This window comes from Carcharhinus amblyrhynchos, unplaced genomic scaffold, assembly GCF_965287045.1.
Source record: "Carcharhinus amblyrhynchos unplaced genomic scaffold, sCarAmb.v2.hapA scaffold_52, whole genome shotgun sequence".
Classification (NCBI taxonomy): Eukaryota; Metazoa; Chordata; class Chondrichthyes; order Carcharhiniformes; family Carcharhinidae; genus Carcharhinus; species Carcharhinus amblyrhynchos.
In genome coordinates, this window is record NW_027649793.1 from 1,762,970 (window position 1) to 1,787,687 (window position 24,718).

Below are 24,718 nucleotides of genomic sequence, written 5' to 3' on the forward strand. Positions count from 1 at the left end.
CATTTCAGAGTCAATCACATTGCTGTGGCTCTGGGGGCACATGTAGGCTGGGCCAGGTAAGGATTGCAGATTTCCTTCCCTAAACGGAACCAGATTTTTTTTTTCCGATAATAATGGTTTCATGGTCATCAATAAATTCTTAATTCCAGACTTTTTTAAATTCCAATTCCAATTCCATCTGCTACGGTGTGTTTCAAACCTGAATTCCCAGAACATTAGCTGAGTTTCTGGATTAATAGTCTCGCGATAATTCCACTAGGCCATTGCTTTATCAGATCGGGTAAGGATGGCAGATTTTCTTCCCTAAAAAATGGGTTTTTAGTGACAATTGACAGCAGTTTCATTCCAGATTTTTATTGAATTCAACTTCACTATCTGTGGTGGGATTCAAACCCAGGTCCCTGGAGCATTACCCAGAGTCTCTGTCCAGTAACAACACCAATAGTAGTCATGATGTGGATATGCCGGTGTTGGACTGGGGTAAACACAGTAAAAAGTCTGACAACACCAGGTTTAAGTCCAACTGATTTATTTGATAGTAAACTCACTAGCTTTGGAGGTTAAACTCTTCTTCAGGTGAATGGGGAGTTCTGGCCTCAGACGGAACATGTAAAGCACAGACAGGTTACAGATTAGAATGCGAATCTTTACACCTAATCTGCTGTTCAAGTCCTGAAGTGTTTCCGTTTAGTTTATGACCGATAATTCTGAATCTAGTAATTTCTGACACACCAATCCCTCACACAGTTTCATTTTCTCGGGGACGCCCAGTTTATTCGGCCATTTTGTGGCGGTGTTAAATTTACTTCTCCCGACCTTGAACCAGTTGGGTTTGTTTCGCTGTTGTGTCCAGTCAGTGGAGATTGGAGGAAGCGCTTCTGTTTGACCGGGCTGCACGGAACCCACTCACCGGGAATAAGCCGGGATCCCGGCTCCGATCGGCAGCTTCTGGATGAGGAGGATCTCGGGGGAGACGAGAAGCGGCTGCCGGAAGTGTTGACCAGGTCAGAGAGTTCAGGAATATTTCTCCTCACTGGGGGGGGGCGGGGGGGGATTGGGGTGGAGATCGGTGGGTTGAAGGGTTCACTGTGAGAGTTTTTAAACCGGGATCAGTGAGTGTTAAACCCATTGGGCCTTGTGCAGTCTGCGTTAAACCCAGTAGGCCTCGTGCCGTCTGCGTTAAACCCATTGGGCCTTGTGTAGTCTGTGTTAAACCCATTGGGCCTTGTGTAGTCTGTGTTAAACCCATTGGGCCTTGTGCAGTCTGTGTTAAACCCAGTGGGCCTTGTGCAGTCTGTGTTAAACCCAGTGGGCCTTGTGTAGTCTGTGTTAAACCCATTGGGCCTTGTGTAGTCTGTGTTAAACCCATTGGGCCTTGTGCAGTCTGCGTTAAACCCAGTGGGCCTTGTGCAGTCTGCGTTAAACCCAGTGGGCCTTGTGCAGTCTGCGTTAAACCCAGTGGGCCTTGTGTAGTCTGTGTTAAACCCATTGGGCCTTGTGCAGTCTGTGTTAAACCCAGTGGGCCTTGTGCAGTCTGTGTTAAACCCAGTGGGCCTTGTGCAGTCTGTGTTCGGAGGGCGGCGAACTGAAAACCGAAACTGAAATAAGGAAGTCTGATCGAATCCCCACAGGACCGACTCTCAGACAGAGTATCTCCCCCAGGCTCTTTCCCTGTAACCCCCCCCCCAATCCCGGCTCTATCCCAGTAACCCCCTCCCCCATTCCTATAAATCCACCCTATCCCAGTAACCCCCTCCCCCATTCCTATAAATCCACCCTGTCCCAGTACCCCACCCACAACAGTAACCCCCCCTCCCCCAGCCCTATCTCAGTAACCCCCCCCACCCCATCCCAGGAACCCCGCCCGTCGCCCTGGCCCTATCCCAGGAACCCTCCCACCTCTGCCCTATCTCAGTAACCCCCCCCCGGGCCCTATCCCAGGAACCCCGCCCGCCGCCCCGGCCCAATCCCAGTAACCCTCCATCCCTATCCCAGTACCCCACCCACACCAGTAACCCCTCCCCCATTCCTATAAATCCACCCTATCCCAGTACCCCACCCATACCATTAACCCCCCCCCATCCCAGTATCCCCTCCCCCCACCCTGGCCCAATCCCAGGAACCCCGCCCCATCCCAGGAACCCCGCCTGCCGCCAATTCATCTGTCCCTGAAATCAGGGGCAATTTAGCATGGCCAGTCCCCCTCACCTGAATATCTTGGGACACTATTGAAGCATTTAGCATGGCCAATCTGAAAGAAGGTAAATAAGTTGATGGCACAACTCATTGCAAACGAGTATGATTTGGTGGCCATCACAGAGACAGGGTTGCAGGATGGTCACAACTGGGAATTGAATATCCAGGGGTATCAAACTATTCGGAGGGAGGTGCAGTAGCTCTGCTATTTAAGGATAATATCAGAGCGGTAGTGAGAGATGATATAGAGATGATAAAGGTTGAATCTATTTGGGTGGAAATTAAAAACAGTAAGGAGAAAATGTCACTGATAGGTGTAGTTTAATAATGACATCATGGTGGGACAAGAAATAAACATGGTAGAGCAATTATCATGGGGGATTTTAATCTACATATCAATTGGTCAGACCAGGTCAGTCAAGACAGCCTTGTGGAGGAGTTCATAGAATGTATCTGCAATAGCTTCCTTGAACAATATGTAATGGAGCCGACAAGGGAACGAGCTATCCTAGATCTGATCCTGTGTAATGAGATGGGAATAATTAATGATCTTGCAGTTAGGGATCCTCTTGGAAGAAGTGATCACAGTATGGTTGAATTTAAAATACAGATGGAGCGTGAGAAGGTAAAATCCAATACTAGTGTGTTGTGCTTAAACGAACGAGACTATAAAGAGATGATGGAGGAGTTGGCTAAGGTAGACTGGGACCAAAAACTTTATGGTGAAACAATTGAGGAACAATGGACGACCTTCAAAGTGATTTTTCACAGTGCTCAGCAAAAGTATATACCAGTGATAAGGAAGGACTGTAGAAAAAGAGATAATCCACCATGGATAGCTAAAGAAATAAAGACGGATATTAAATTGAAAAAAATGCATACGAAGTGGCAAAGTTTAGTGGGAACCTAGAGGATTGGGAAATCTTTAAAAGTCAGCAGAAAGCCATGAAAAAAGCTGTAAAGAAAGGTAAGATGGATTATGAGCGTAAACTAGCTCAGAATATAAAAACAGCAAAAGTTTCTACAAATATATAAAACGAAAAAGAGTGGCAAAAGTAAACATTGGTCCTTTAGAGGACAAGAAGGGGAATGTAATAATTGGAAATGAGAAAATGACTGAGGCATTGAACAGGTATTTCACAGTGGAAGATATAAATAACATGCCAAAAATTGATTACCTAGAAACTATCATTATCACAAAAGAGGTAGATTAATGGGCAAATTAATGGAACTAAAGGTAGACAAGTCTCCTGGTCCTGATGGAATGCATCTCAGGGTACTAAAAGAGATGGCGGGTGAAATAGCAAATGTACTAGTGGTAATTTACCAAAATTCGCTGGACTCTGGGTGATTCCCATAGGTTGGAAAACAGCAAATGTGACACCACTGTTCAAAAAAGGAGGTAGACAAAAGGCAAGTAACTGTAGGCTGGTTAGCTAAACTTCTGCAGTCAGGAAAATGCTTGAATCTATCATCAAGGAAGAAATAGCAAGACATCTGGATATAAATTATCCCACTGGAAGACACAACATGGGTTCAGGATAGGCAGATCATGTTTGACTAATTTGGAGTTATTCTTATGAACATTACATGTGCAGTGGACAATGGGGAACCTGTGGATATGATGTATCTGGATTTCCAGAAGGCATTTGACAAAGTGCCGCACCAAAGACTGCTGCATAAGATAAAGCTGCACAATGTTATGGGTAATGTATTAGCATGGATAGAGGATTGGTTAACTAACAGAAAGCAAAGAATGCGGGTAAATGGGTGTTTTTCTGGTTGGTGATCAGTGACCAGTGTTGTGCCTCAGGGATCAGTGTTGGGATCGCAATTGTTTACAATTTACAAAGATGATTTGGAGTTGGGGACCAAGTGTAGTGTGTCAGAATTCGCAGATGACACTAAGATGGGTGGAAGAGCAAAGTGTGCAGAGGACGCTGAAAGTCTGCAAAGAACATACGAACATAAGAAATAGGAGCAGGAGTAGGCCATCTAGCCCTTCGAGCCTGCCCCGCCATTCAATAAGATCATGGCTGATCTGTCGTGGCTCAGTTCCACATTCCCGCCCTCTCCCCATAACCCTTAATCCCCTCTCTTATCAAAAACCCATCAACCCGCGTCTTAAAAATATTTTGCGAGGTAGCCTCCACCACTTCAACGGGCAGAGAATTCCAGAGATTCACCACCCTTTGAGTGAAGAAGTTCTTCCTCAACTCCGTTCTAAACCACCCCCCCTTTATCTTGAGGCTGTGCCCCCTAGTCCTACTGCCCTTTCTGAGCGGGAAGAGTCTCTCCACCTCTATCCTATCCATCCCATTCATCATCTTATATGTCTCAATCAGACCCCCCCTCATTCTTCTAAACTCTAACGAGTACAAGCCTAGTTTATTCAGCCTCTCCTCATAGCTCAACCCCCTCAACTCTGGCATCAGCCTAGTAAACCTCCTCTGCACTCCCTCCAAGGCCAAAATATCCTTGCGTAAGTGCGGCGACCAAAACTGCACACAGTAAAGGGGTATAGAAAAGCTAAGTGAGGAGTCGAGCATCTAGCAAGTGGAATACAATGTTGATAAATGTGAGGTCATCCATTTTGGTAGGAATAACAGCAAAATGGACTATCGTTTAAATGGTAAAAAATTGCAACATGCTGCTGTGCAGAAGGACTTGGGTGCCCTTGTGCAGGAATCTCAAAGAGTTGGTTTGAAGGTGCAGCAGGTAATTAAGGCAAATGGAATTTTGTCCTTCATTGCTAAAGGGATGGAGTTTAAAAACAGCAAGATTATGTTGCAGCTTACAAGGAGCTGGTGAGGCCACACCTGGAGTATTGTTTACAGTTTTAGTCACCTTACTTGAGAAAGGACATACTGGCACTGGAGAGGGTGCAGAGGAGATTCACTAGGTTGATTCCTGAGTTGAGAGGGTTGGCTTATGAGGAGAGACTGAGTAGACTGGGGCTATACCCATTGGAATCCAGAAGAATGAGGGGAGATCTTATAGAAACATATAAGATTATGAAGGAAATAAATAAGGTAGAAACAGGGAAGTTGTTTCCATTGGCGGGTGAAACTAAAATTAGGAGGCATGGCCTCAAAATAAGGGGAAGCAGATTTAGGACTGAGTTGAGAAGGAACTTCTTCACACAAAGGGTTGTGAATCTGTGGAATTCCCCGCACAGTGAAGCAGTTGAAGCTACCTCATTGAATGTTTTTAAGACAAAGATAGATAAATTTTTGGACAGTAGAGGAATTAAGGGTTATGGTGAATGGGCGGGTAAGTGCAGCTGAGTCCACAAAAAGATCAGCCATGATCTTATTGAATGGTGGAGCAGGCTTGAGGGGCCAGATGGCCTATTCCTGCTCCTAGTTCTTAAGTTCTTAATTCACCTAACCAGTAAATCTTTGGACACTAAAGTGCAGTTTAGCATGGACAATGCCCCTTAATCTGCACATCTTTGGACACTAAGAAACAATTTAGCAAGGCCAATCTACCTAATTTGCACATCTTTGGACTGTGGGAGGAAAGTCGAGCATAGAATCATAGAATCCCTACAATGCAGAAGGAGGTCATTTGGCCCATCGAGCCTGTACCGACCATAATCCCATCCAGGCCCTATCCCCATAACCCCACGTATTACCCTGCTAAGGGGCAATTTAGCATGGCCAATCAACATAATCCGTACATCTTTGGACTGTGGGAGGAAACTGAAGCACCCAGAGGAAACCCACGCAGACACGTGTAGAGCGTGCAAACTCCACACAGACAGTCACCCAAGGCTGGAATTGAATTTGGGTCGCTGACGCTGTGAGGCAACAGTATGAACCAGGTGTGTAAAAAGTGTTTTGAAAATGATCTCCAGGATATAAAATTTAGACTTGTATTTATCTTTTTCTCTATATTCAGTATTATTTAAAAGAGGTAGATTTTAAGGCGTCTTATAGGAGGAAAATTAGGTGATTTGATTTATTATTGTCACATACATTAATACACAGTGCAAAGTATTGTTTCTTGCGTGCTAAACAGACAAAACATAACGTTCATAGAGAAGAAAATGAGAGTGCAGAATGTAGTTACAGTCACAGCTAAGGTGTAGAGAAAGACCAACTTAATGCAAGGTAAGTCCATTCAAAAGTCTGACAGCAGCAGGGAAGAAACTGTTCTTGAGTCGGTTGGTATGTGACCTCAGACTTTTGTATCTTTTTCCCGACGGAAGAAGATAGAAGAAAGAATGTACAGGGTGCTTGAGGTCTTTAATTATGCTAGCTGCTTTGCCAAGGCAGCAGGATGTTTGGACAGATCCAATGGATGGGAGGCTGGTTTGCAAGATGGATAGGGCTACGTTCATAACCTTTCGTAGTTACTTGCAGTCCTTCCTCCTTCCTTGTGGTGGCATGGTATAGAGAGGGCATTCCAGAGCTTGGCCTAGGCAGCTGAAGATACAACAACCAGTGGTGGAACAATAAGTGTGGGAATGCACAAGAAAGCAGAATTAGATGATGCAGTATCTTGGAGGATTACGGGATTGGAGGAAGTTATAGAGATAGGGAGGAAAGCCAAGGAGGGATTTAAACTAGGTATGACAACTTGAAATTCAGTTTTCCTCTCACCGTTTGTAATTTTTCTTGATTTTTATTGCTTTATTATTTTCTCCCATGCCTTATTGTAATGTTAGGTGAATTGGCCATGCTGAATTCTCCATCTGTGTACCCGAAAAGGCACCGGAGTATGGCGACTAGGGGATTTTCACAGTATCTTCATCGTAGTGTGAATGTAAGCCTACATGTGACTGATAAATAAACTAACTTTAATGTAGTTATACAGGACAGGTGCTACACACCCTGCAGTATTTGCCAAAATGGGCATTATTTATACGTATTGTCCTGACAGCAAGTGTGTGTTTGTGTGAATGTCAGAACCAACCCCCGGTCCTGGTTCCCCAGAATCCACAAATATCTTGATCAGGAGTGAAACATTGACTGATTCACCTTTTGTAGTGCTATAGTGAGGCTAATTGGTGTTGCTATTCCCACAATCCTGCCTGAAGTTCAGCAACACTTCCCAGAAGAAAAAAAGCAGTAAAAACTGGTCCAAACTTTTTTTTTCTGTTGGATTAACAGACCAAAAATCAAACTTAAGACTTTCATGGTGTTGGGTCATGGGATAAAATTGCTGAGCTGACACAGAAATGGTTTTGGTCTTGAATGTTGAAAAAAAACGTGTTCACAGCTCATTAGAACATTGTTTCCTTCTCGCTGCAGTAGCCATATTACTGAGACAATGGGAGGTGAGGTGGGCACTTAGATAATGTGAGGATGACATATGAACAAATGGCACTTATTGAACTTAAGTGAATTGCACCTCTGCTAAAAAAAAGAAGGGTATTAGTTATAATTGTACATTAGCATCCATAGCTTAATTTCAGAACCATTGATATTTCAATGATGTTCTCTTCAAAAAGATTAACAAAGATTTTCATTCAGGTAGTCAACCAAATATTTCCAAAGATGAAACGAATTTGCTTCAGTGTTTTGGTCCTTCTCTGTGTTCTTCAAACTGCAATAACAGGTAAGAAATTGAGTTTTTACAGTAAATATTACTGTTGCCTTACCCTGTTGATCAATGATACCATAGACCATAAGAAGTAGGCCATTCGGCCCATTGAGTCTACTCCACCATTCAGTGAGATGATGACTGATCTGATGTGATAATCCTCAATTCCCACCTTATCCCCATAGCCCTTGATTCCCTTACTGATTAAAAATCTGTCCACCTTTGGGCATACTTAATGACCCAGCCTGTACAGCGCTCTGCGGTAAAGAATCCCATGGATTTCCTAAAGAAATTCCTCCTCCTCTCTGTTTGAAATGGACAACCCCTTGTTCGGGGATTATGCCCATGACGAGAGGCTGTGCAAACTGGGCCTCAGTTATAGTTTAACAGAATGGGAGGTAATCGCATTTAAAGAAGAACATCAAACAAGGAGATTTTAGGTTAGACATAGAGGGATTGCTTCCTTTGGCTGGGGACTCTGGAACATAGCTGAGGTCAAACAAAATTTCTTCACTCAAGATTGTGAATCCTTGGAATTCTAAACACCAGAGGGTTGTGGATGTTTAATACATTCAAGGCTGAGAATTTTTAATCTTTTGGGGAACCTGGGGCGAAGGGCAGGAAAGTGGAAATGAGGCAAAAGATCAACTATGATTACACAGAATGGAGGAGCAGGCGATTGGAGCGGGCAATGTGGTTTACTCCTGCTCCTATTTCTTATGTCAAGATCTGGTGGCCATTACAGAGACGTGGCTGCAAGGTGACAGGGACTGGGAGATGAATGTACAGGGCTATCAAGTGTTTAGGAAGGATAGGCAGGAGGAAAGAGGGGGTGGCGTAGCTCTGCTGATTAAGGATAGTATCAAGGTGGTAGCAAGGGATGATATCGGAGCCAAAGAGCAGAACGTGGAATCGTTGTGGGTGGAGATTAGGAACAGCAAAGGGAGGAAGACGCTGGTGGGTGTCGTCTATAGGCCCCCGAATAATGATCTAGAGGTGGGGCGGGCTGTTAACACGCAAATAAGTGCGGCGTGCAGGAATGGGACGGCAGTAGTTATGGGAGATTTCAATCTGCATATTGATTGGTCGACCCATGTTGGACGAGGTGGGCTCGAGGAGGAGTTCTTGGAATGCTGCCGGGATAATTTCCTTGAACAGTGTGTGTTGGAGCCGACGAGGGAGCGAGCTATCTTGGATCTGGTGCTATGTAATGAGGCGGGTAGAATTAGGGACCTTGCGGTGAAGGATCCTCTTGGAGAGAGTGATCATTGTATGGTGGAGTTTCTGGTGCAGATGGAGGAGGAGAAAGTGGGTTCCCGGACGCGCGTCCTTTGTTTGAATAGAGGGGAGTATGGTAGGATGAGAGAAGAATTGGCGAATGTGGACTGGGGGAATGTGTTGGAAGGTAGGTCTGCTGAGGAGCAGTGGAGGATCTTTAAGGAGATCTTTCTTGGTGCTCAGCAGAAATTTATTCCGATGGTTAAAAAGGACAGTAGGAAGAGAGGTAATAAGCCGTGGATAACGAAGGAGGTGAAGGAAAGTGTTAAATTAAAAGCGGAGGAATTTAGAGTAGCTAAGAGCAGTGGGCGAGAAGAGGATTGGGAAAGGTTTAAATGTCAACAAAGATTGACAAAGAAGTTGATAAAGGAGGGTAGGAGAAGCTATGAGGCTGGGCTAGCACTTAATATAAAAAAGGATAGCAAGAGTTTTTATAAATATATAAAAAGGAAGAGGCTGGCTAGGGTGAACGTTGGTCCTTTAGAGGATGAGAAAGGGGAGCTAGTGGTAGGGGATGGGGATATGGCGAAGGTCTTGAATAACTTTTTTGTTTCTGTCTTCACGGAGGAGGACGTGAATAATTTGCCGGGTGTTAGCGATGGAAAGGTGGTAGGAATGGAGGGTCTTAATGACATTACTGTTACTAGAGAGGTGGTGCTCGACAGACTGGAGGGGCTGATTGTGGACAAGTCCCCAGGACCGGATGGAATGCATCCGAGGGTTCTGAAAGAAATGGCGGAGGTGATAGTGGATGCCTTGGTGGTTATTTTCCAGACGTCGCTGGATTCTGGGGAAGTGCCGGAAGATTGGAAAACGGCTAATGTTACGCCGTTGTTTAAGAAGGGTGCCAGGCAAAAGGCGGGGAATTATAGGCCGGTTAGTTTAACGTCTGTGGTAGGTAAAATGTTAGAATCCATCATTAAGCAGGAAATTGCGAGGCATCTTGAAGGGAATTGCTTGATAGGGCGGACGCAACACGGTTTCATTAAAGGGAAGTCGTGTCTGACAAATTTACTGGAGTTCTATGAGGATGTGTCTAGGGCAGTGGATAGAGGAGAGCCGGTGGATGTGGTCTTTCTGGATTTTCAGAAGGCGTTTGACAAGGTACCTCACAAGAGGTTATTGCAAAAGGTCAGGGGACATGGAGTTGGGGGTAGGGTGTTAGCGTGGATAGAGGATTGGTTGTCAAATAGGAGGCAGAGAGTGGGGGTCAATGGGTGCTATTCGGATTGGCGGATGGTGACTAGTGGGGTGCCCCAGGGGTCGGTGCTGGGGCCTCAGCTATTTACCATTTATATAGATGATCTGGAGGAGGGAACCGAGTGCAGGGTGTCGAAATTTGCTGATGACACCAAGATTGGGGGAACGGCAAATTGTGCGGAGGGTGTGGAGAGTCTGCAGAAGGATCTAGATAGGCTGGGCGAATGGGCCAGGAAATGGCAAATGGAATTTAATGTTGGCAAGTGTGAGGTGGTCCACTTTGGTAGGAAGAATGGTAGGAAGGACTATTACTTACGTGGCGAAAAACTGCAGCAGGCGACGGTGCAGAGGGACCTCGGGGTCCTTGTGCATGAGTCGCAAAAACCCAGCTTGCAGGTGCAGCAGGTGGTCAGGAAGGCGAATGGGATGCTGGCCTTCATAGCGAGGGGGATTGAATATAAAAGTAGGGAGGTCTTGCTGCAGCTGTATAGGGCATTGGTGAGGCCGCAGCTGGAGTACTGTGTGCAGTTTTGGGCGCCGCACCTGCGCAAGGATATTTTGGCCCTGGAGGGAGTGCAGAGGAGGTTTACTAGGCTGATACCGGAGTTGAGGGGATTGAGCTATGAGGAGAGGCTGAATAAACTAGGCTTGTACTCGTTAGAGTTTAGAAGAATGAGGGGAGATCTCATTGAGACGTATAAGATGATGAATGGGATGGATAGGATAGAGGTGGAGAGACTCTTCCCGCTCAAAAAAGACAGTAGGACTAGGGGGCACAGCCTCAAGATAAAGGGGAGGCGGTTTAGAACGGAGTTGAGGAGGAACTTCTTCACTCAAAGGGTGGTGAATCTCTGGAATTCTCTGCCCGTTGAAGTGGTGGAGGCTGCCTTGCTAAATATTTTTAAGAAGCGGGTTGATGGGTTTTTGATAAGAGAAGGGATTAAGGGTTATGGGGAGAGGGCGGGAAAGTGGAACTGAGCCACGACAGATCAGCCATGATCTTATTGAATGGCGGGGCAGGCTCGAAGGGCTAGATGGCCTCCTCCTGCTCCTATTTCTTATGTTCTTATGTTCTTATGTAAACAAGTCAATGGTAGCTGGAAAGAAAGATTGCATTTATACATATATAGCATCTTTCATAATCTCAGAATGTTCCAAAGCACCTTCCAAACCCAAGATCACTACCATTTAGAAAGACAAGGGCAGCAGATACTGGGAATACCACCACCTGTAAGTTCCCCTCCCAAGCCACTCATCATCCTAACTTGGGAATATATTGCAATTCCTTCACTGTTGCTTAGTCAAAATCCTGGAATTTCCTCCCTAACAGCACCGTGTACCTGTGTCTCACGGACTGCAGCGCTTCAAGAAGGCAGCTCACCACCACATTTTCAAGGGGCAATTAGGGGTGGACAATAATTGCTAGTATAGCCAGCGACACCCGTGTTCTGTGCATGAATAAAAATAAATTTACTGCCAGTTAATTACTTTTGAATTGAAATCATGTTGGTAATGTCGAAAATGCAGCAGCCACTTTGCACACAGCAAGCTTTTATTTTTTTCATTCGTGGGACATTGCTGGCTGGATTGCCCTTGAGAAGGTGACGGTGAGTTGAATCACTGCAGTCCATTGATGTGGGTTGACCTACAATGCCGTTAGGGAGGGAGTGCCAGGATTTTGACTCAGCAACTGAAAAGGAGCAGCGATATATTTCCAAGTCAGGATGGTGAGTGGCTTGGAGGAGAACTTGTAGGTGGTGGCTTTACCACAAACAATGATGATGACTAGATAATTTTGGTTCAAGAACAACAAAGAGCTAAAAAGTGGATGAGAACTCCTCTGATGTTCTTCCAAATGATGGCCATGCAGTGGGATCTTTCACATCAACTCGACAGGTTTACCACCTCACCTGAAAGATGGATTCCCACTAATACTGATCCCACTGAACATTTCCACTATTACTACAAGTCTGAGGGGGTTGGCTGATTGTCCCTTTGTCACTCCTACTTCCTTTTTAATATACCAGTTCTAAAATTCCATGGATTCTCCCAGTCTCCCACTGAAACTTTGGGGAGAAACTTGTCGAATTCCCAGTGCGATAGCTGGATAGCCAATTCCGCTGTTCCTCTGGAGGTCCACCTGCTTCCTGTTGCAACCACAGGAGATCAGTCTGGTGTATCACAGTGTTTACTCTTAAATAAGTAAAGGATATGAAGTCCTTAATTTTTTTTCCACTTTTTTCCTAGAGCTGTTTGAAGTTATCGGAAGGAAAAATGACTTTAAGTTACATTTTGCAAAATATACTTTATAATGTTGCAATGATAATATTTCTCTGGAATGACTGCCAATATTGTTTAAAATGTTATATTTTACCAGAGAAGTTTCAAGTTATTGGAGCAAAACATCCCATCATAGTGGCTGTTGGTGAAGATGTTGTATTACAGTGCCACATGGTACCCAGTGCACCTTTAGATGGACTGGAAGTTCGATGGTATAAGTTAGACTACACTTCACCAATACATTTATATGCTCGTGGAAAGGACCAACCTGTGAGAGATGACGCTTATCGAGGGAGGACGGAACTTTTTAAAGATCAGTTTCCTGTTGGCAATGCCTCTCTCAAACTGAAGAAGATAAGAGCATCAGATGAAGGGAGCTACACATGCTTTATTGATTCCAAAACAGATTATGAGGAAGCAGTGATAAATCTCAAAGTTGGAGGTTAGTCCATGCGTTCACAATATTAATAAGTGGTAAACTCCAAGCCCATGAAGACTTAGCTAAAGATGTGCTGGTGCTCATTAACATTATTCACTTGTACCATCAATTTGACTCTCTTAAGTATTTTCTTAGGAATGAATTATCTTTCAAATGTTTAAGTTGAAAAAGTGCATTTACACAGGTTTAGAAAAGGCTTCCAGGTTTAAAATGGTGGAGCAGGCTCAAAGGGCTGAATGGCCTATTCCTGTTCCTATTTCTTAGATCAGGCCAGCAATTATGTTTAGTGAGGGGAACAGTAAGATGTAGGGGGTTCCAATGTCCATAGGGGCAGGAAGGGGTTCTTTAATTTCACTAAGTGCGGGAAGGTCCCAATCTGGTTTGTGTCAGACATACCGGTTTTCTCACCCAAAATGACACTCAGTCATTTCTGGGAAAATTCCACCCCTAATCTTTTATTAGAGGAGCCCAATTTGTCATGTTGATGGTAGTTAATGGTTTATAATTAATGTTGCATTGTTGCAATACATTTTAATCAATCACACAAAATTTGCCTTGTATTGATAATTGATGATGTCTACCTGCAGGCGTTGGACAACAGCCTTGGATTCACCTGGAGGGAACCAGTCGTCAAGGAGTTCGTCTTGAGTGTAAATCAGATGGATGGTATCCGGAGCCGAGTGTGAAATGGTTGGATGCGAATGGACAATCCATCACAACACAACCTGTGACCACACATCAGAAAGACTCCAGTGGCCTTTTCACCGTCTCGACTCAAATTGACGTAACAAGTGATTCTGTGAACAGATTCTCCTGTCTAATGCAAAACAGTCTATTGAACAAAGAGGAAGAGGCCCATCTCCAGCTACCAGGTATGTAAGCAGCCATTTTGTGTTCACTGCTGGCTCACAGGGTATCAGTCTTCCTCTGGTATGCTTGCTGATGTCATATGTGGGATGGTGTGGATTATGATACCATCAACCAAGCACAATACATCTTCTCATGTGCTGGTGCTTGAAAGATATTCGGACATAGCGTTCGTGAGAGATGAATCTTTTATTGCCTTCTTATCAATGAGGAGAGGAGAACTGGAGAGTCCTAAGGCTTTTTCAGTCTGCTCTGCTCAATTGTGTACAGTTAACCTTTTTTATGGAGTATTTCTTACAACTTCTACTGAAGATAATTGTTTCTAGTCACGCACACCATTAAATTATTTACATATGATACATAGAGGTAGCCTGAGACAATAACTGTTTAATTGTGTCCTATTGGTAATGTCATAATCATTAATGGTAGATGGATGAAATGGTCAGTTAATGATGTCTTTATTACAGTTTCGATGCTGTTAGCAAGGACATTTGGCTGTATCTTGTTGATAGATATGGTGAAACATCCACCTTTGTCTGTGTTGTCTATTTCATGTATATGCAGAGACAGCCAGTTTACAGTGAGGGTGCTGCTGCTGATGCGCTAATTTTCCTGGCCCCCTAACCGACACCCTACTGAGTCCCCTCTCCCTCATACATCCATGCACACAAATGCACATTATCCAGCAGAGGTCACAGGCTAATGATCTTACACAGGAAAGATTGTATTTTTTTTCTCTCTCCTCCTGGGCCTCCCCTACTGTTATCCTGGCTGTGACCTGCTCACTTAGCAGAGATGAGCAGAACTGTAACCTGGGATCTTTTGGTTAAATGCCTCCTTTATGCTGCAGTTTAAGCGACCATAGAAATCATAACTCAATTTCCTTTTTCAGTGTTCCTTATCTTGCCCCCATTGTAATTCTATTTGACCCAATGCTTGATGATTCTGCATCAATATGTAGTGCTCTTATGAGTGTTATCAATTGGCAAGCTTCTAATTTCCATTGATTATTATTTAATTCCTCGCACTAGTTTGCGCATACACTATTTATTGCGTGACTCCAACTTCCCCCACCCCAGGCATCAATCAGTACTCTTTTATAAGCTAGATGTCCATTGACCTGGTGACTAGATTGAGCCAATTCTGCCACAGTTTAAGTAAATCTCGAATTTCAGATGATGTTATGGGCACTTTGACTTAGAAATGGGTCCAATGACGTTGCCATCTCCAATCAAATTTGGGGCTTCCAAAGATGTGCGGGTTAGTTTGATTGGCCATTCTAAAATGACCCCTTAATGTCCTGACATGTATAGATTAGAGGGATTAGGGGATAAAATATATAGGGATAAGGGGGTAGGGCCTGGGTGGGATTGTGGTCTGTGCAGACTCAATGGGCCGAATGGCCTTTTTCAGTACTGTAGGGTTTCTATAATTTCTAAGGTTGGTATTTCTGATCAGATGTTGATTTTGTTTCTGTTTCATTCTACAGAGGCATTCTTTCCCAAGGTTAATCCATGGCTGGTAATTTTCTGGGTGTTTGTAGGCCTTGTGATTACCGTCATTGTTCTCGATGTAATATTCCACAAAAGAAAACATAAAAGGATTAAAGGTACGATCGTAGGTAGCAGTTCAACATTATTGCTGTAAAAAGACTGTAAAATGCTTTGTCGGCAACATCCTTTGAAATGAAAGTGGATGTGGGCACTGGTGATATCGGTCAGCCATTAAATACCCCTGCCATTCCGTGTGGGGCACATGGTGTAATGAGTGAGAAATCACAATTCTGCTGTTTTGTTGTCTCAACCACCTTCACTTACACTATTTCAGAGTCTGACACACTTTCCTATCTCAGTGGCAAAGAAGAACCATTGCTGTGTTTTGATATGATTTTGGATTGTTGGATCCTGGAAATAACAATATTATGCATTTACATAGCATCTTTGATGTAGTCAACATTGGCTCAAAACTGCACATTCACATGGGGTGTAAGATGTATATAGATGTATATGTATATACATCCAGATGGAGGTATATGAAGGAACAGGCAGTGGACTATAGAGCAGGAGGGCCAGAATTATTGTCAGAACCTGAGGAGAATAAGCTGCTTTGGGTTACACAACTTGGTCCCCTCAAATAACCATAACAACAGTGCTATACAGTGACTAAATGGAACACAGAACTAAACTGCAATATTATTCTACTCGCGTAGGATATTGTTAGGATTCAGAAGTTCGTTATTAACAATATGGAGCCTATTATCCCAATACTGCCCATGTTTGATCTGATTTTTACTCTAGCGACATCCTGAATTAAACATATTGAGGCATGTGGTTAGCTCATTATCATCACCATCAGACGGAGGTGAAATGTATATAGTCTGTGGAAGGTCATGAGTTCAATTCCCATTTCAGACACAAGCTTAAGCTCATAATTCAGTAGAGTACCGAGAAAGTCCATCTCTGCCCCTCAGGTGAGCACAAAAGACCCCACAGCTATTATTCAGAGAAAAGCGAGGGACTTCTCCCTGAGTTTCTGACTGGCATTTGTCCCACAATCAGCTTAAAAAAAAACTGATCATTTCATTTCTATTTGTGGGATCTTGCTGTGCTGTAAATGGCTGCCATTTTTGAAAGTAGTTAAATGATTGTAAAGCAATTTGGATGATCTGAAGGTGTGAAAGGGGCTAAACAAATGCAAATTCTTTCTTTGGTCAAGATTTTAAAACCCAAGTGGAGTAGGATTTTAAAAATTAATATATTTGTTCAGAGTTTCAGTCAATTATCTTTAAGATTTATTCTACTGATACAATGAGAAGGGTTCTAAATGTGTACCCAGTATTTCTTCATAGGTTGTGACAGAATCTCTCATACTAAAGCATTCTTGTATTCTTGACTTCCAGAACTACAACTGTTTTGCACTTTGGAAGGTAAGCTATCCTAATCATTCCGATACTGAATCAGAAAGGTCTGTTTTTATGACTTAGATTTTGAAGATGAACTGTTTTAATTTCATCTATATTTTCATAAGTATGGAAAGTTATCAGATGAAAGCGGGGGAAAACACTATTCTGATGGCTTGCATCTGAGAATGCTAAGAGATGTTTGGAAATAGTAGTGGCTCGGACTACCGTCTTTTAGACACCTATGAATATGGAGGCTGTGCCTGAGAATTGTAATGGGGATGGAGTGAGAGGTTGGGGGGGGTGGGGTGCGCTAAATGCTTGGTTCAAATAACTAAAAAGAAAAAAAAATCAGGTACCTACTGACCAGGAAGTCTAAAGTTAGGAGCAAATCAGCTTCTTGAGTCCATGAGACAAGATGAAATTAACACCACAAAAAGAGGTTTCCTCACATTAGTTTACAAAGGGTAAGTTATGGTAGAAGGACGCCATTTGGCTCATTGAGTCTGCACCAACTCTTACCCAGGCTTATTCCGTAACCCCACTTATTAACTCTGCTAATTCCCCTAACCTATGCATCTTGGGATGCTAAGGAGAAATTTAGCATGGCTACCCATTTTCCCCCCCCCTCCCTCTTACCTGCACAACTTTGGACACTAGGAGGCAATTTAGTATGGCCAATCCACCTAACCTGCCCATCTTTGGACTGAGAGGAAACCAGAGCTCCCAGAGGAAACCCACGTAGGCACTGGGAGAACATGCAGACTCCACACAGACAGTGCCCCAAGGCCAGAATAGAAACCGGGCCCCTGGTGCTGCAAGGCAGCAGTGCTAACCACTGTGCCACCCTATGACAAATTTAAGAGTTCTTTGAGAAAAGAATGGCATGCACACAGCTGTACTGGAGGGTTGCTGATCATGATAAAAGTATGTGATATTAGAAGTGTGTTTAGGAATAGGAATTGGTTAAAATTAGTGTGAACAAGTTCACCGTTTTTTTATTTTGGATGAAATTGATGCAGAGAGGGATGATTCAGAGACTCAAATTTGGTACCATTGGTTAATTATTGAAACTAACGAATGACACACAGATTGGAAAGATGGTTCACTGCAAAGGGGGACTGTAATTGATGCAAGATGTGGAAAGGCAGCTTTTCTTGTATGCGGAATCACTGGTATGACTGCGATCATTAGGTCATAACCTCCGTGGAGTGACAACCGCTGTCAGCTTGCCACTCCATTCTCTGTTCTTTACCCTGAAATGCAGCTGCACCTTTCTCGTTTGACCTCCCAACTCGGACCGGGTGGGAAAGGTACAGTGCTGCTGTCCAGAAATCCTCTCAGTCAACTGCAGCAGAGACAAGGGTAGAGAAATGGTGGGGGGGGGTCCTGTGGTGATTGGGTGGGTGCCAGAACTATGGTTATCCAGAAGTTTTAATTTTAACATTTTCTAAGTGGAACTGTTATTTAAGATAGTTCAAAGCATCTGAAGTTTGCGATTTGAAATTGGAGTTTCGGGTGGTTTCTGTTGAGGGGCGGTTGTCTGATGGAAGTTTGAACTGTCGTGCAGTCCATTGCAGACTGGTGAAAGGAGAATATTCCTCATTCTTCATTTGCAACAGTGAGATTGACTTGATTTTACTTGATGTTCAATGAGGGAAAAGCAACGTGTCAAAATATTGTTGTTATATTTGCAGGTTATGACAACCATGAAATCAATTATCGTGAGTATAAACCTGTAACACAAAACATCATCTTACATTTATATATCGTGCCTTTATTATAGTAAAACATCTAAAGTCACTTCATTGGAACATTATCAAAGAAAAATTAGTATTTTTTAATAGGATTGCTTGTTTAGAGGTAGATTATATGTGGAATCATGAAGATAGGGGGAGAGACATAAATGGAGAGGTTTAAGGCTGCCTCGCTAAATATTTTTAAGACGCGGGTTGATGGGTTTTTGATAAGAGAGGGGATTATGGGTTATGGGGAGAGGGCGGGAAAGTGGAACTGAGCCACGACAGATCAGCCATGATCTTATTGAATGGCGGGGCAGGCTCGAAGGGCTAGATGGCCTACTCCTGCTCCTATTTCTTATGTTCTTATGTAAAAAGGAAATTCAAGAAGGGAGGCAGCTGAAGGCATGAGTGTCCAAACTGGAGCCATCAAACATTTTCAAGAGGCAAGAATTGGAAGAATGCAGAAATATGGGAGGAATGTTTAGTTTGAGTGTTATAGAGCAAGGAGGCTATGATGGGATTTAAACACTAGGATGAGAATTTTATAAGTTCAGGCAGTGCTAACTGCAAATGTAATTATGTTCAATTTCTCTTTGTGACATTGTCCGACTGTATATTAATCTTCTCCTCAACAGCACCCTGTGCTGACCTAACGCCATCGAAACAAATGCATGTTTTTGAATGTTTTGACTAATTATTCTAATTCTTAGTTGCAAGTTGAAAAAGGATGAAGCCAGAGCCAATCTTTACTCGGTTTAGATTTATTCACAAAGTGAAACATTACAAGTATATAACTCTTAACCTAACTCATGCCTGTGTGAGTAGGCACCTCTTTATGGACTCAAGTAACTTCCCAGTCCAGTTAAAGATAATTGATTCCAGCCCTGCTATTTTCGATCTTTTATTTCAATTTTATGGCATCTTTCCTATAATCTGCTTTTGGAAGCATGGATTGCTGAACTGTAATTGTTTATTGAATTGGCAATGTCCCACCAATCAAATTTTATTATTTGTATCTGCATAAAAGGACACCTATTTAAAACAATGAGAATACGAGATACTTTTCCTCACACTATTGTTCACAGTGACACTGTGTGTGCTGTGACATTCCAACTACCCTCCCTCCAGTGACACTGTGTGGAGTGTGACATTCCAACTACCCTCCCTCCAGTGACACTGTGTGGAGTGACATTCCAACTACCCTCCCTCCAGTGACACTGTGTGGAGTGACATTCCAACTACCCTCCCTCCAGTGACGCTGTGTGGAGTGACATTCCAACTTTAGTCATCCTGTAATGCACGAACAACCCTTCCTCATGACATTAGGTGACAGTGACTTTAACCATACTGCTCCCTGTGACACTGGGTTCTCCCTGTGACCCTGGATAAAGTGTGACACATCCTGTGGAACAGTGTTTTGCACTTGTCGGATGTTTATTTCTGTACATTGGGAAAATTCCCTTTGTGCCTCAAATGGGAAATCTGCTGGAAACACTGGACTCGGTGAAAGCATTGAAAATACCTGATCTTTGGAATTAAGAGCAATATTTCCCAGTCATTCAGAGAAAATGAATTAAATGGAAGTTTCAATTCTAAACAGGAATGTTGTGGTTCTCTAAGTGTTTAATAGATTTATTTAACGTCTAAATGCTGAGTTAACCTGCCTGTAACATTGAGTGAATCTCTCTAATACTGCCCTTTCCTCTCCCAGCCTCCTTGACCTTGGATGATGAAACTGCCTATTTGAAACTTAAGTTGTCTGAGGATCGGAAGAGTGTCAGATGGACTGGGACGAGTAGCAATCTCCCTGAATCCAGGAAAAGATTTTCTGACATCCCATGTGTACTGGCATCAGAGGGATTCACTGAGGGGATACATTACTGGGATGTGGAGGTGACTGGGAATGGTGACTGGGGTGTGGGAGTAGCTAAGGATTCAGATGACAGGAAGGGACAAATCGAGCTGAAACCTGAGAATGGATTCTGGACTATTGGGTGGAAGAAAGACCAGCTGGTAGTGAACCAGCCCATCTCATCTGATCTTTCCAACAACAGCCCCAAGAGGATTGGTGTTTACCTCAATTACAAGTCTCGGACAGTGTCATTTTACAATGCGAGCTCAAAGTGTCATCTCTACACTTTCCGCGGGAATGAATTCAAAGATAAACTTTACCCTTTATTATATACTTATGAAAATGCATGTCTTAAAATCTGCTCCAGGCAAGGTAAACGTTTCTAGCATCAGAAGTATTGAAAGTCTGCAACTTCACAAACAGGATAAAATTTGGCATGTATCAGGAATTTAAAGTTTCTAAACAAGACAGGCACATTAGACACACGTTATATGCGCTGCCCCATATTAAGTGCCATTAATTTGAGTAGAATCTGTGATATAATGGACAGAACTCTTGCACTGCAACAACTCATCAAAGCTCCTTTGATAGCACCTTCCAAACCACTGTCTGCTATCACCTAGACTGACAAGGGCAGCAGACACATGGGAACAACCATCGCCTGGAATTCCCCTCCAAGACATTCACCATCTTGACTTGGAAATAAGTCGCTAGGTCAGAATCCTGGAACTCCCTCCCTAATGGCACTGGTGTGTGCCTACACTTCATGGATTGCAACGGGTTCAAGAAGATGGCATGCCACCACCTTGTCGAGCAATCGGGGATGGGTGATAAAAAGGCTGAGCTAACCAGTGATACCACAAAGCATGAACAAATATAAAAAAACAAAACAAATGCTTTTTGACTGCCTGCCATATCTACTTTCAGATAAAGGGATCATGAAATGAGAATCATTTCATAATAGGCAAGGAGGGGATTTTCACAGTAACTTCATGACAGTGTTAATGTAAGCCTACTTGTGACACTAATAAAAAAACTTGAATGTAGAAAATTGTATTTGGAACGTAGGAGGATATAATTTAGCCCACAAGCCTGTTCTATCGTTTAATGAGATCATGGCTAACCAGCAAGCTATCTCCATGAATCCAGGTTTTGCCATTAATACCTTTCAATCTGATCAGTCTCAGATTTAAGATTTATTAATTTAGCACCAATTGTCATTCGCAGAAGATAGTTCCAAACCTCTACTATCCTTTGTACACACAAGTGTTTCCAAATTTCACTGCTGAATCGTCTATTTTTTGCAATCTTATTTCAATTTTTTAATGTCCTTGCAAAAGGGAAACTAAAAATGTTGGCGTAAAGTGCAAACAGAAAATGCTGAAAAAAATCAGCAGGCCTGATAGGAGAGAGAAAAACAAAGTGAATGTTTTTTTTTAATCTTTCTGATTCACAAAAGGTTGACTCCTTTCCTCTTTCCACAGATGCTGCTGGACTGGCTAAGTTTTCCCAGAATTTTCTGTCTTTGTTTTAGATTTCCTGCATCTGCAGTATTTTGCTTTAATGCTGGTGTTTTGTCCAATGTGCCACTGTGTATGCCTGCTGCCCACACATTGTGACCTCTGTTTCTGAACTGTACTGCTTTAAGAGCTGGAGTGAAACCTTTGCACTCCTTTAATAGATATTTTACAAAGAAAATACTGTCCCTTGTTTCTTCCAAGCCGTACGAAAGTTGCCACATGCTGGAAACCTCTGCCCTTGCTCGTGGCTGAGATTCTGAAAGCCGCTGTACATGAATGGAGTTTTGGCTGGAACACCAAATTCTCCGTTCTCACTTGCAGCAGGGCGGGCATGGACAAGTTCAGAGAATCCCATTCAAAGGACCGTAGGTTGCTGTCCCACTTTGGGAGACAGGAAGGTGAATGGTGAGGATCCCCACACCTCAGGCGAAGGGCAAGGTTGAGAAGGCAGCGGCTTCGTGGATTACCACAGGAATTGAACTGGTGCTGATGGTGTTGCTCTGCATCACTAACCAGCCTTCCAGCATCCTACTTGCCACACATCAGTTATAAGACTACGGGTCTCGTTAGCAAATTGTTCCTTCACATATAAAACACAATTCTGGTCCACGTATAGAACACAATTCTGGTCCAGTTAGTATTTGTAAATAGAAAATGCAGGTTATCAATGTTTTAATGTTTATTTTTTTTAATCAGACCTGACTTGGGGTATTGTTTGCTTGGAGTGCCTTTTCTATCTCAAATTTATTACATCTATAGATTTGTTTTCATACCATAATATAAATTACACTTCCTGATTAAACTATGAGATTAAATTTTTAATTTGTTTCACTGCCTTCTGACAGGTAAACTGTAAGGATTATTGTTCTCATTGTTGGATCACACTTTGTGTTTTCTGCTATTTCCTGAATGTCACAGTTCATTTTGTCTGCTTTTTATATGTCAAGAACAATGCATATAATTGATGTTAATGTTGTAAACTAATTGGTTTCTATTAAAAATAACCTTGAAAACTCTGTGACTGGATCAAGAATGAGCCTGTGGTATTGAATGAAGGATACTTAAAGGAATCAAAGGTTTTAAAAGGGAAGAGGAAGATATCTCACACACACATTTGAAAAGTCAAATAAATTCATGTTGGCTACACAACAAGGCAAAAGATAAAGGGCCATTTTGTAGGCTAAATGTCTTACCGGGTTATGTCGATGGTACCCCCATTGCTTTACAAACTGTGCATTTCCCTATCTCAGTGGTAGTTTTTAAGGGTGAAAATTATGTGACTGGACAGCTAGTGAATGACCTGAATAAGTATCCCATTGCAAGCTGCATGAATAGTTCCAGTGGATGGCTATGGAGACAAGTCTCCCAAAATGATAATTGAGAGGACCCTCAGCAAATAGCAAATTCTTGAGAATTGCAGTAAATTTCAGCAATCCTGGCTGCAGAGCAACATTGAAGCAGGAAATAATCTAATTCAGGAAGTTAATTCAGGGGTGGAGCAGTGGTTAGCACTGCTGCCTCACAGCACCAGGGACCTGGGTTTGACTGTCACTGTCTTTGTGGAGTCTGCACGTTCTCCCATGTCTGCATGGGTTTCCTCCGTGTGCTTTGGTTTCCTCCCACAGTCCAAAGACAAAGAACAAAGAAAATTACAGCACAGGAACAGGCCATGCTGCCCAACTGAACTAAAACCAGTAAGTCTCTCCCCTGATTCCTGGGCGTTTCTCCAATGAGTCTCACGCTGATCCCAAACCATCTCCCCAATGAATCTCTCCCCAATCCCTAAGCATCACCCCAGTGAGTCTCTCCCCAGATCCCTAACCACCTCTCCAGTGAGTCTCTCCAATGATCCCTAACCATCTCCCCAGTGAGTCTCTTCCCCACCCCCAATCCCTAACCATCTCTCCAGTGAGTTTCTCCCCCAATCCCTCGGTGTTTCCCCAGCGAGTCTCTCCCTGATCCCGAGGTGTTTCCCCAGTGAGTCTCTCCCTGATCCCTCGGTGTTTCCCCAGTGAGTCTCTCCCTGATCCCTCGGTGTTTCCCCAGCGAGTCTCTCCCTGATCCTAGGTGTTTCCCCCGTGTCTCTCCCTGATCCCTGATCTCCTGATCCCGAAGCATTTCTCCAGTGAGTCTCTCCCCCGATCCTAGGTGTTTCTCCAGTGAGTCTCTCCCTAATCCCGAGGCATTTCTCCAGTGAGTCTCTCCCCTGATCCTAGGCGTTTCCCCAGTGAGTCTCTCCCCGATCCCTAGGTGTTTCCCCAGTGAGTCTCTTCCCCCGATCCTGAGGTGTTTCTCTGGTGAGTCTCTCCCCTGATCCTAGGTGTTTCCCCAGTGAGTCTCTCCCCTGATCCTAGGTGTTTCCCCGGTGAGTCTCTCCCCTGATCCCTAGGTGTTTCTCCAGTGAGTCTCTCCCCGATCCCTAGGCGTTTCCCCGGTGAGTCTCTCCCCTGATCCCTAGGTGTTTCTCCAGTGAGTCTCTCCCCGATCCCTAGGCGTTTCCCCGGTGAGTCTCTCCCCTGATCCTAGGTGTTTCTCCGGTGAGTCTCTCCCCGATCCCTAGGTGTTTCCCCGGTGAGTCTCTCCCCCGATCCCTAGGTGTTTCCCCGGTGAGTCTCTCCCCCGATCCTGAGGTGTTTCCCCAGTGAGCCTCTCCCTAATCCCTAACCATCTCCCAGCGAATAGTGTTTCCATTTATATGAATAAATGGAAACGCTACAAGATGGATGAGTAATTCCAGTGACGAATTTACTAAGTGATCATCATGGTGGAATTAAAGAGACTGGTGAGGGTGCACAATGCAAATATTTCAGCTTGTCTCTTCCAAAACTTTAAGTCTGTGTATTTAATTTCTCATCACTGTTTCTTTGAGACACAAGTACCGTAGATAAGAGAAAG

General features: G+C 43.5%; 1 protein-coding gene across 2 annotated transcripts; it reads left to right on the plus strand.

Moving 5' to 3' along the window:
- Positions 1 to 513: 513 nt before the first annotated feature.
- On the plus strand, positions 514 to 22,342 carry LOC145337529 (butyrophilin subfamily 1 member A1-like). 2 transcript variants are annotated; one of them, XM_080182319.1, is made up of 8 exons: positions 514 to 1,004; positions 7,681 to 7,761; positions 12,602 to 12,946; positions 13,531 to 13,815; positions 15,300 to 15,419; positions 16,710 to 16,736; positions 18,407 to 18,433; positions 20,163 to 22,342. In XM_080182319.1, exons 2-8 carry the CDS (start codon positions 7,701 to 7,703, stop codon positions 20,687 to 20,689), a joined length of 1,392 nt encoding a protein of 463 aa, XP_080038445.1. In that variant the 5' UTR covers positions 514 to 1,004; positions 7,681 to 7,700; the 3' UTR covers positions 20,690 to 22,342. The 2 variants fall into 2 exon arrangements, with proteins under 2 accessions (XP_080038445.1, XP_080038444.1); XM_080182318.1 differs by having other exon boundaries at positions 515 to 1,004; positions 7,677 to 7,761.
- Positions 22,343 to 24,718: the final 2,376 nt, after the last annotated feature.